Source organism: Mya arenaria, chromosome 1, assembly GCF_026914265.1.
Source record: "Mya arenaria isolate MELC-2E11 chromosome 1, ASM2691426v1".
Lineage (NCBI taxonomy): Eukaryota > Metazoa > Mollusca > Bivalvia > Myida > Myidae > Mya > Mya arenaria.
Window position 1 is genome coordinate 60,507,533 of NC_069122.1, and position 13,234 is coordinate 60,520,766.

Here is a 13,234-nt window from a genome sequence, read left to right on the forward strand (position 1 = left end):
CTCATACTAGTTCATAGTAATAATTCTAGACATGTTTTAAGGAAATAGTTTTTTGCACCTGCCAGAACATCATAGCGTCAATCAACTTGTTTACAAGTATTGTTACTCTCATGTGAAACTTAAATGTACTAGTAGTTCAAATGAAACTAACCTGAAAGTTAATGTTTCCATTGCTTTTGGTGAAGTTGTTCTCGAGATTGAATGTATGGTAGTCCTTAGATGTTCACTACCTAGAAGGGCACAGCCATGTTTTATTCCAGATGTAATGTTATAAGGGGGAGGGTTTGTCAACCATTCTGTGTCCATGGCATAATGACTCAACTGCTATAAGGATATATCAAACTTGTTCACTGTCATGGGAAACATGCATAGCCCGTTTATCATCCGTTTATTCAATGTCATGGTCATATGAATTGGTCATGCATGGCAATTTTAATCTTGTTCTTTTATTTAAAGAAAAAAGTATTGGGCCTTTGCGATAGCCTTGGTATTATTGTCTGATGCATTCAAAAACGTTTAATGAAACTTGGAACACAATAACAGTCTTGTTGCGAGACAAAATTCTTCAATGCATAGCATACTTGTTCAACAGAAAAAAAACAGTAACAGACTGTTTACTTGCGGGGCTCTTGTCTAGTACACTGGCACAACGATTTCGTAGACTCGAGACATTACAGAGATCATATGCCAAAGGAACTTGCCTAGCGAATAACAAAATTCAAATAATCGTTTCAACGGTTTGTTTGTAAATAGTAAAACAATAAGTGGAATGAAATTAATGTTGTGGTTTATTTTTAATGAAACTAAAGATAAAATATGGTCCTGTTTTTATCTTGGACAAGAGAAAATCTACCTTCTCAAAAGAAATTCCTGGTCCTCAAGAATTTCCCAGGAATTCTCAGGAACTCCTGGTCCCAAGAAATTCTCAGGAAGTTCCTGGTTCCAGGAATTTCCTGAGAAAACACTGGACCCAGGATTTTTTTTGAAGAAATTTCAATCCTGGAGTTCCTGGAAAATTCCTGTTCCATTACCGCACCTGTCTTGGTAATTTCTGCACGGGTAGTGTGCAAGTCAATTCATGGTCAAGATATATAGTACTTGGAATTGGATGTTCATAGACCACGTTCCAGACTTTCAAGGCCAGAGTCAAACTATTACTGTTACAAGATCCGATATTTGTTTTTTTTGTGTTTGTTCCACAACTCATCTGCTGGACTACTTTTGAAATAACTTGGCACAAATGTTCATCTCGGAATTATGTGTACAGATATGGTGGTTCAAGGTCAGAGTAAACTCCAGCTATTTTGTGTCTCGGCAAGCATGTAATCACTAACACACTAGAGGGAACGGAACATAATTTTGCAAAGATGTTGACCATACTTTCATCACGGAAGCGAACTTTTCCAACTTGTGCTTGAAAAAGGACAACATGTAAGAAGACAAACTTTCACTGTTTTTAAGTTATTCAGGTGTTCTTATAATAAATAAACAGCAACGAATATACCGGCCCCCAATATCACAAAAATAGTTACGGCAAGTCACTTGTAACAGGATTAAGGTAAGTTTTTGATTTTTGTCTTGGTATGATTGGTGCAATATTCACATTCATTCAAGTTTTTGGATTTTGAATGGAAATTATCTGTATGCTAAACCTGTATGCTAAATGCTGATTGCAATTCATAAGTAAGAAATTGGGCTTAATGAAATAAGCTACTTAGCTTTTGTCGCCTATTAAAGAAGTTTCGAGAAATTGGGGCCAGGTGTTCATATAATAAATGAACAGGGACAAATAGATCAGGTCCGTTCTTTACAAGTCCTTTTAAGAAAAGGGTCCGACACCTCTTATGATGTGGTAATAGACGAGACAACAGGTGACAGATCTAAAATTTATTTTGAAATTGTTAAATAAAAACCTATGAAGAACTGAACACACAGACACAATGACAGCTGACATAGAGGTTTGTACAACACTTGGATTTTCAGCTTGCACAATTACAGTGGAGGCTCTGTTACACACCTGCATCATACTGCATCATACTGCAGTAAGCGTAACAAAATATGCCGGTTTCCCAGCCCCAACACTTCTTTGGAAGATTTGATAAACACAAAGAAGATAATTACAGATATGCTTAAGTAGATGCGGTTGTTTTCAACTTATTTATATTTTAGAATTTACCATACAAAATCAACATAACTTTTACGCCTCAAGTACTGTATCGATTACTCCTAAATGTTAACAACAATCAAGAATTTCAGAATTACCAATTTAATTCACAAATTCAATTCCACATTTGCTATTTAACGTCAAATTTAGATCATTTGATTAAATGAATAAAGATGATATTGCTATACAAATAAAATAATAATATTCAAGCGAAGAATTCTGCTAACACAAGGGCACTGCATTCACGATGAATAGCGATATTTTCAATGAAGTAGGCATGTATTGTTTGACATCCGGTCAGAATAGAGGAATATGCAAGGCTTTCGAAACTGAACTGAAAAGGTTGAACTATGTGTGAAAACAACTAGGAACAAGTTTAAAAATATTGTGTGATTAATAAGGATATCAAAATTGGATTTACGTATATTTTGCTCCAAGCCTGTGTTCAGCTATTTTTTTAACATTGAAACAACATTTAATGTAAGAAAGTGAATTTGCAAGCTGACAGCATTGTGTTTAGAACAAGGCATTTAAAATGTACATACAAATTTTCAAAGATAAAGTAAAAACAGAAAAACGCTATACATACAAGCTAAACATCTATACAATTGATTCAAAATCGGAGAACATTTATACAATTCATTCACTATAAAGGGTATTAACCAAGTGATTTGTTGTAGATTTTTCCACAAAATTTACAAGAACTTGTACTAATTCTTAAGCAAAACTGGGTTGCTCATTTTTCAATTTTAATACAAAACATTTCAAGAGCAAGCTATTTCAACAAAGATGTCTAAATGTTCACATTTGGTTGGCATCAATTGGTTTCAGCTTAACACCACAATCAGTCATCAAATGTTATAATTGCAATATAGAACATTACTAATATGCTGAAAATATTATACAATATTCATACTTACACAGTAAAGAATGGACAATGAACAAGGTCAAGGTCAATATAATTCACCATAGAAATGACTCATACGATTGATTAAACTTTCCAATACTTAATTACAAATTCTTGATTTGATACAATTTCTAATAATATAAAACCTCAAACAAATGTGAATATTGATATAATTGATTCAACGATTAAATTTATTCTTGTTTTATTTTTTCCAATCTGGGTTATTAGTCATTATTTGACGAATATTATGTATATACACGATTAATTTTGCACAAATCTAAAACCCCTAACAATTAAATAATATGAAACAGATATAGTTGGTAGAATATTTCCCAGCAATGACAAGCTTCATAGAAGTGCATTTAAAAAAGCAAAGGAATGAACAACAAAAGTTTTAATGCATTGCTTATACACTTCAAAAACTTAGTTTAAAAGAATAAGCAGCTGCAACAGAGCTTTTTGATTTTATATACAACATCTGATCACAATACAAATCATTCTGGAATAAACTGATCGCAATTTGAAACATGTTTGCAACAGTTGTGGAATAAACTTATCACAACATTGTTCGACAATTTAAACATTTCTTGAACATTTAACTCTTTGCGAAGAATCAATCACACTTCCACGAAAAGTATTATCTCGTGTCATAGGTCACATAAAAGTTGATATAAAATGTAAGCAAGTATTACAAAATGCAAATAAAATTAATGACATATGAAATGCATACTACATGTAACCCACATACAACGTCAAAGTAAACGTCATTAACGTGGATATCGACTTTTGAACATAGCACTAAATGTCTTGGAATGAATGATTGTTAATTCTACTACTACATATCTAATACAGAAGTTTTAATTGGTAGACATCTACATTGCACAAAAGTTACCAGTATAACCTATTTACTATATTTGTATCAAATATTTTATTCTATTTCAAAACATGTATATTTCTTACTTCCCTATCCATGGAATAGTTCAACTACATGTATCAGTCACAAAAAGAACTTGGCAATCATTTTACTTCCACATCTCAAAATTATAATAATACCCTTCTGTTCTCAACATTTTATTATGTTATCACACTTATTGACAAATATGTACAGAATCTCATCGGCATGTAAAATGATTAATTCTTTACAAATTGCTTCTTCCATATTTCTATTTCACAAAACTCCATGTTCATGAGCTACTTTATGAATGATCTTGATCTTAGAGCGTCTAGCTGATGTGGATGTTCTTTATTTGTAAGGTTCTAGGTGATGTAGATGTTACAAAAGTTTGGAAACAGCTGCCATGACGATGTACACTAACATCGAAAGAGGTACAACGAGGTTGCTGCCTGAGATTGCTGCAAGAAAAAAGGACAATTTACAGTTGTTTAAAGGGGAAAGTTAAATGTCAAATTTTTACTTAGACAGCTATAAAGCAAGAGCATTAATCATGTGAAGACATAACCATTAATGTCCCAAGTAGAAACCAGCAGTCAATTGTCATAACTGGTTATTTCTATGGTTTGGTTGGGGATTGATAATCTTTTTTGGTCAATAGTAATTTAATTACTACTGTAGTGTTGCAAATTGATTTTAATTTCAAACTAGCCCAAAGACTAGTTCAGTTTCATACAATTGGCTGCTTATATTTTGTTTAGTTGGCCCATGCAAGCAATTTAATTGGTCAATAGTCATGATTGGGTAAATACTTTTGACTAAGTTCAACCGAACTAAAAAATGAACCTGTTTTATACCATTGGCTGCAGTAGAGGTTAAAAAGCCCATAATCAGATGCACTGTTTTGGAATGGACCTTTTGAGCAATGTGTTGACACTGCATTTAATTGTTCCTGTGTAAGATCTGTACTACACTCAATTGCATGGAAAATGTTAAAACCACCACATGACATCAGGGGCCAGTCAAGTAAAATTACTTTAAGTTTTTGGTTTAGTCAAAGGAATCAAAAATGATTGGTCAATATTTATCCAATAATAACTACCCGGTACTAACCAATCAAATCATCTTAATGAGTCAACTTGCCAATAGATAACCTGTTGACAACTAATTGAAGTTTAATACAATTGGCTGCTGGTAATTTGTGGTGCATTTTCTTTGACTGACAGTATTAATTATAATTAGTCCCAAGGGTGAAGAAATGAATTTAAGTAGTAGGGAAGATCCTAAAAGTAGGCGGGAAGGGGGGGGGTGTGTCTGGGTGTCCTCCCCCAGTTACGGTCAAGGGGCCAATGCCCGTTGTGGGAAGAATTTAAGCCTTTTTTAACCAAAATTTCTGTTCTGGTGCATGTTTATTTTGTAACAGGGAAACTTATGTACTTGAATATGATACTGAATCTGAGAACTACCCCACTATATGTGAGTCCCCCCCCCCCCCACCAGTGAGGGCTAACTAATAAACCAAATAACTGTCAAATTCAGATTCAGGATACTATTATAACATTCCAGACCACATGCCTTGCCATTTGCTAGCAATTCCCTCCTAATCATATATGTAATTTCTTCTCTACCAATTATATACTTTCAGCCACTGAATGTCTGTGATCCTCTGAAAATTAAACATCTAACTTCATTTTCTGTGGTTCTAGATATTTCACCTGCAGCTAGCATATTCTGTTTTAACAACCAAAAGAAATATCTTGACACTTTGTGACATTTAAAGGTACAAAATCTCATCAAAGGTACATGTAAAATTCATCAAAAGAATGGATGATTTTTAGCAGTGACAGCACCGCAAGCTTGTTTCATTGTGTTTACATCCGGGAAACACGCATATACAAAAAGGAATGTTGTGTAATTGGTAATAGAACTAACAGAAGGCCAGACAAGCTCATGTTGCAAACTAACTACGCTTTTTGGTGTCTGGAAAAAATATAATTTTTTTCACCCTCCATTGCTTCGCAAATCAGAAACTTCAAAACATCCCCATGGGGGATGCGACTAATGAGGTCATGTATCGAGCTAATGTTATTGTATTCGGAAGGCTGGGAAACCCAAACCTAGAACTTGAAAACATCCCAGAGGGGGATGTGACTAACGACGTCACAAATCGAGCTAATGCTGTATTGTAGTCCGAACGCGCGGAAACCAAAATAAACAATACCATCAATCGAGGTTTTAAACTGATGTAAACATAAAAACATGACAAAATAACAGATTTTATTTTTGTTGATGGGGGGAAAATAGCCAGGTGAAGATTCTAAAGTAACCGGGTTATTTTACAGGCTTCCGGCCGATTTCTACACCCCTGTAGTTCTTTCGCTGTAACTGCCAGCTCTCGCATTTAACGCTGTGTAGTATCACCACGATAATTCAGTTCCAGTTACAAAACAATGAAATTGCGACTTGAATTAACAGGGAATGGATAGTATTTTATCAATTTAGGTGCAAAATCTAGCTGATACCGTTTTCATGGAAAGGCCTAGTAATCAGAGTGAATAAATGATTGAGTGAAAGAATTTCAACTTTTTCAACAGCCAACAAGACTTTTAACATGTTAACAAGGACTTACTTGTGTCTAGGTTTATGCTGACAGGATGTCTGTGCATGTGTTCACCAACTCCGTAGTTTACATAGTAGACTGCCTTGAAGTGGGCAGCGTTTGCCTTGTATATCGTCAATGTTGTCTTCGCAGTTTTTTCATCAACCTGAAGAATATATATATAAGTGGGTTAGAGTTTGAGAATACAACGAACCAACAAAGAGTACATACAAATTAAGCAATTCAATTAAAAAAAAATATATATATCAGGGGCGGTATACATAAAACTTAAAAACACCTATACATTTTTTTCATTTGACAATAGAAATTTTAAGAAATTGACTTAAATTAGAAAAGGACGCTTTATGAATACCACCCTAGGTTCATTAATTCAATACTTACAATTTGAACTTCATATGAACAACAAATAGTTGAATAGTGACTGGATTTATGCACAAAAGAAGCCATGCTCGTAAAAAAAGTGGAAAAAGAGGCAGACTAAATATCTTTATTTTTTTCCATCACACACAAAAACCTCCACCCACCACACACACAAAGCACCCCCCCCCCCCCACACACACCTCCAACTAACACAAACCTACACTTCCCCCACACACACCTCAAGCCGACACACACAAAACACCACCCAATACACAAACCTCCACCCCACATAAACCCCCACCCTACACAAACCACCTCCACCACACAAACCTCCACCCCACACACAAAGCACCAACCAACACACAAACCTCCACCCCACACACAAACCTCCACCTCACACACAAACCGCCACCCCCCACATACAAACAGCCACCACCCCACATACAAACAGCCACCCCCCCACACACACACACAAACCACCACCCAACCCCCCACATACAAACAGCCACCACCCCACATACAAACCTCCAGCCGACATCCCCACAAAAACTTCCACCCCACAAAGAAAGCACAAACCAACACACAAACCTCAACCCCCCCCACACACACACAAACCACCATCCCACCCCACACACAAATTTCCACCCCACTAACAACCCCCACCCACACACACAAACAACAGAAACCTCCACCCCACTAACACCCCCACACACACAAACCTCCAACCCACTTACAACCCTCCCACCCACACAAACCTCCATCCCACATACAAACCTCCATCCCACATACAAACCTCCATCCCACACACAAACCTCCTACCCACACACAAACCTCCACCCCCACACAAACCTCCATCCCACACACAAACCTCCATCCAACACACAAACCTCCAACCCTCACACAAACCTCCATCCCACACACAAACCTCCATCCAACACACAAACCTCCAACCCCCACACAAACCTCCATCCCACACACAAACCTCCATCCAACACACAAACCTCCAACCCACACACAAACCTCCACCACACACACAAACCGCCATCTCACGCCACACACGCACCTCCACCACACACACCTCCACCACACATACAAACCGCCACCCCACCCCACATACGCACCTCCACCTCACACTCAAACCTCCAGCCCACATACAATCTGCCAACCCACCCAACACATGGACCTCCAACCCACACACAAACCTCCAACCCACTAAAAACCCTCCCCCACACAAACAACACAAACCTCCAACCCACACACATACCTCCAACCCACTAACAACCCTCCACCACACACACACAAACCGCCACCCCACCCCACACATGCACCTCCACTACACACACCTCCACCACACACACAAACCGCCACCCCACCCCACCCCACATACGCACCTCCACCCCACACACAAACCTCCAGCTCACACACAATCTGCCACCCCACACATGCACCTCCAACCCACACACAAACCTCCAACCCACTGAACCCCCCCCCCAAACAAACAACACAAATCTCCAACCCACTAACAAATCTCCAACCCACTAACAACCCTCCCCCACACAAACCTCCAACCCACACACAAACCTCCAACCCACTAACAACCCTCCCCCCACAAACAAACAACACAAACCTCCAACCCACTAACAACCCTCCCCCCACACAAACCTCCAACCCACTAACAACCCCCCCCCACAAACAAACAACACACACCTCCAACCCACTAACAAATCTCCAACCCACTAACAACCCTCCCCCACACAAACCTCCAACCCACACACAAACCTCCAACCCACTAACAACCCTCCCCCCACAAACAAACAACACAAACCTCCAACCCACTAACAACCCTCCCCCCACACAAACCTCCAACCCACTAACACCCCCCCCACAAACAAACAACACACACCTCCAACCCACTAACAAACCCCCACCCCACTAACACCCCCACACACAAACAACACAAACCTCCACCCCACTAACAAACACCCCCAAAAAAAACTAACAAACATAGTATTTTTATAAACAAAAAATCAAGAATTTGAACGAATTAGATATTGGTTCCTATCTTACATACCGCAGTGCATTCAGCTTTCACAATGTCATATTTTTGCTCAGGATCCTTGACAGCCTCGCCTAGAGTGATCACTTCATTCCTATCAGCAAACTGCCATGACACCATCTCACACATAACATCAGACTGGGATGTTATTGTGCATTCGATTGACACATAGTTATCACCGATTGAGCGTGTGATATTCTCGCAATCAATTGTTGGCTTGACTGGAAATAAAATAGTCTTAAAGTTTGAGAGCAGAATTATGATATATTAGTAGTTTTGTATTGTTTGATTTTCTCGTCCTTTTTTATTTTTGGTTTTATCAATATCGCTTTTGAATCATCAAGGGTCATAAAAACTTGTGCTGTAGTTCTTCCCTTTGAATAATGACCTCTGATGATTCTATTATTGCAGTTTGATCTTGTACACTATCACTTGTATTTTCTTTAATTGCATGTATTTAAACATCCTATAAAAATGGGAAAACAACATTGAAACTATTGTTTGAAAAAAACTCATTTTTTACATATAAAGAAATGCTGTATTTCATTCAAGTCCATGAGAAACTTACCAATTTGTACTTTCAGTTTCATAGAGGCGACCTGTGGTTGGTACATTCCGCCAGGAATGTTTGCCTCGCATGACAAGACTTGTTCCATCTCCCGATGTGTAAGATCATACGTCTTGTCTATTTTCTTCATGTAGCTAGGACGCTGATTGTCAATGACGGATTTCATGGTGATTGGAGCATTGGAGTATTTCTCTCCATTCATCATCAGATGGATTTCTGGTTCAGGGTTACTGCCCTCAGCTTGGCACATAGCCTTGCAGATAGAGAAATAAATAAATATCCTGTTTTTAATATACAGTTGAACACCGCTATTCTGAACACCATTTATCCGAAGTAATTTGTTGGGTCCCTACGATTTCTGATTAACGGTTATTCTTTAACTTTTTTTTTATTTCTTTTCAACAAATTTTCATTCTCTTACACCACAGTGATGATGCTATAGTACTACACTCGGGTTCAATCGCCCCGATTCTGAGTGTAAATAGCGAAATAGAGTGCTAAACAAAATTAATGAAAAATAAATTAGCGGCAAAACAGCATATCGATGGTCAGTGTTCAATAATCAAGAATGCTTAATGTAATGAGCATTTTGATTTGTCAACGATGATATCTAAAAATGATCTACCGTGAAATCATTTATATTCGTTGGCATGAAATTTCGTGGTTTGCCGAAAAAAATACAATTTCGTGGGTACTTAAAAAAATCGAATATGCGATCGTCCTAGATCATCTACATATTCTCCACGCGCTGGCCCGTGATTTCCGGCTTTCTACGTCACACGGTTTATGACACTCGCTAAAGTCGTACGAGATGCCAATTAGTGCATATACCCATGTCAATTATCAATTTAATTGGGAATTAAGGTCATTAAAGAAGATGTACCCTGATCATAAATACAGATAGGGGAAGCCATTGAATACCAATAAGAATTTTGCAAACTGAGAAAACACCGAAAAGGTGCGTATATTTGAGTAAACAAGATCATTTCAATATTTATTCACACGTTTTTGTTTAATAAATATATTGAACGCGTTGTTTTGTACTTTGTCACGTTGGGTGCTCAGTAACCTCCAATGTAATCGATTAATTATTTCATTAAATAACAAGAGGGCCATGATGGCCCTGTATCGCTCATCTGTAGCTTTGCTAAATAAAGTGAACATTATTGACGGTAAATGACCCAATATCGAACTTGACCTAGATTTTATAGAGATGATCATTCTGACCAAGTTACATTTAGATTAGGCTTAAGTTGTGACCTCTATTGTGTTCACAAGGTTTTTATACTAATTGACCTAGTGACCTAGTTATTGACCGCGAATGACCCAATATCGAACTTGACCTATATTTTTCTAGAGATGATCATTCTGACCAAGTTGAATTGAGTTAAGCCTAAAATTGTGACCTCTATTGTGTTCACAAGGTTTTTCTACTAATTGACCTAGTGACCTAGTTTTTGACCTGGGTTGACCCAATATGGAACTTGACCTAGCTTATGTTAAGATGATCATTCTGACCAAGTTTCATTAAGATAAGGCTAAAATTGTGACCTCTATTTTGTTCACAAGGTTTTTCTAATAATTGACCTAGTGACCTAGTTTTTGACCTGGGTTGACCCAATATGGAACTTGACCTAGCTTATGTTAAGATGATCATTCTGACCAAGTTTCATTAGGATAAGGCTAAAATTGTGACCTCTATTTTGTTCACAAGGTTTTTCTAATAATTGACCTAGTGACCTAGTTATTGACTGCGTATGACCCAATATCGAACTTGACCCAGATTTTATAGAGATGATCATTCTGACCAAGTTGCATTAAGATTAGCCTAAAATTGTGACCTCTATTGTGTTCACAAGGTTTTTGTACTAATTGACCTAGTGACCTAGTTATTGACCGCAGATGACCCAATATCGAACTTGACCTAGATTTTATAGAGATGATCATTCTGACCAAGTTGCATTGAGATTAGGCTAAAATTGTGACCTCTATTGTGTTCACAAGGTTTTTGTACTAATTGACCTAGTGACCTAGTTATTGACCGTGAATGACCCAATATCAAACTTGACCTACATTTTATAGCGATGATCATTCTGACCAAGTTGCATTGAGATTAGGCTAAAATTGTGACCTCTATTGTGTTCACAAGGTTTTTCTACTAATTGACCTAGTGACCTAGTTATTGACCCCAGATGACCCAATATCGAACTTGACCTAGATTTCATAGAGATGATCAGTCTGACCAAGTTTCATAAAGATTAGGTCAAAATTGTGACCTCTGTTGTGTTCACAAGGTTTTTCTAATAATTGACCTAGTGACCTAGTTGTTGACCGCGGATGACCCAATATCGAACTTGACCTACATTTTATAGAGATGATCATTCTGACCAAGTTGCATTGAGATTAGGCTAAAATTGTGACCTCTATTGTGTTCACAAGGTTTTTCTACTAATTGACCTAGTGACCTAGTTTTTGACCTGGGTTGACCCAATATGGAACTTGACCTAGCTTATGTTAAGATGATCATTCTGACCAAGTTTCATTAAGATAAGGCTAAAATTGTGACCTATATTTTGTTCACAAGGTTTTTCTAATAATTGACCTAGTGACCTAGTTATTGACCGCGGATGACCCAATATCGAACTTGACCTAGATTTTATAGAGATGATTATTCTGACCAACTTGCATTGAGATTAGGCTAAAATTGTGACCTCTATTGTGTTCACAAGGTTTTTGTACTAATTGACCTAGTTGTTGACCGCGGATGACCCAATATCGAACTTGACCTACATTTTATAGAGATGATCATTCTGACCAAGTTGCATTGAGATTAGGCTAAAATTGTGACCTCTATTGTGTTCACAAGGTTTTTCTACTAATTGACCTAGTGACCTAATTATTGACCGCGGATGACCCAATATCGAACTTGACCTAGATTTTATAGAGATGATCATTCTGACCAAGTTGCATTGAGATTAGGCTAAAATTGTGACCTCTATTGTGTTCACAAGGTTTTTCTACTAATTGACCTAGTGACCTAATTATTGACCGCGGATGACCCAATATCGAACTTGACCTAGATTTTATAGAGATGACCATTCTGACCAAGTTGCATTGAGATTAGGCTAAAATTGTGACCTCTATTGTGTTCACAAGGTTTTTCTAATAATTGACCTAGTGACCTAGTTTTTGACCCCAGATGACCCAATATCGAACTTGACCTAGATTTCATAGAGATGATCAGTCTGACCAAGTTTCATAAAGATTAGGTCAAAATTGTGACCTCTATTGTGTTCACAAGCAATTGTGAACGGACGGACGGACGGACGGACGACGAGTGATCACAAAAGCTCACCTTGTCACTATGTGACAGGTGAGCTAAAAAAATCAAGTACAGACACTCATCACGCACATCTTGTAAACCTGGAGATTTCATTAACAGCACATGTTTTAACACGTGCTTCTATCATTTGGTTAATAAAAACACATTTAATTGATTTGGTTTATTATTTGTTAAAGGCAGATATATAATAACAAAACCATGATAGTAAAATATACAGTGAGACCGGTATTAACGCTGTATACTGATACTTCTGTAACGAATAAACTAGTATGTACATAACATGGCAGTTGATTTCGTGGGATCTTAAATTTGTGGATCACCCTA

At 37.5% G+C, this 13,234-nt stretch overlaps 1 protein-coding gene across 2 annotated transcripts in view; it reads right to left on the reverse strand.

Moving 5' to 3' along the window:
• Positions 1-1,872: 1,872 nt before the first annotated feature.
• Positions 1,873-13,234, reverse strand: part of LOC128203454 (uncharacterized) — a 68,461-nt gene continuing 57,099 nt past the window's right edge. For both annotated transcript variants that reach the window (XM_052904911.1, XM_052904988.1), the window contains 4 exons: positions 9,568-9,820; positions 9,015-9,220; positions 6,593-6,728; positions 1,873-4,424 (listed from right to left, as the gene is read on the reverse strand). In XM_052904911.1, coding sequence (XP_052760871.1) covers positions 4,345-4,424; positions 6,593-6,728; positions 9,015-9,220; positions 9,568-9,820 — 675 coding nt within the window. In that variant the 3' untranslated portion in view covers positions 1,873-4,344. The remainder of the gene's footprint in view (positions 4,425-6,592; positions 6,729-9,014; positions 9,221-9,567; positions 9,821-13,234) is intronic.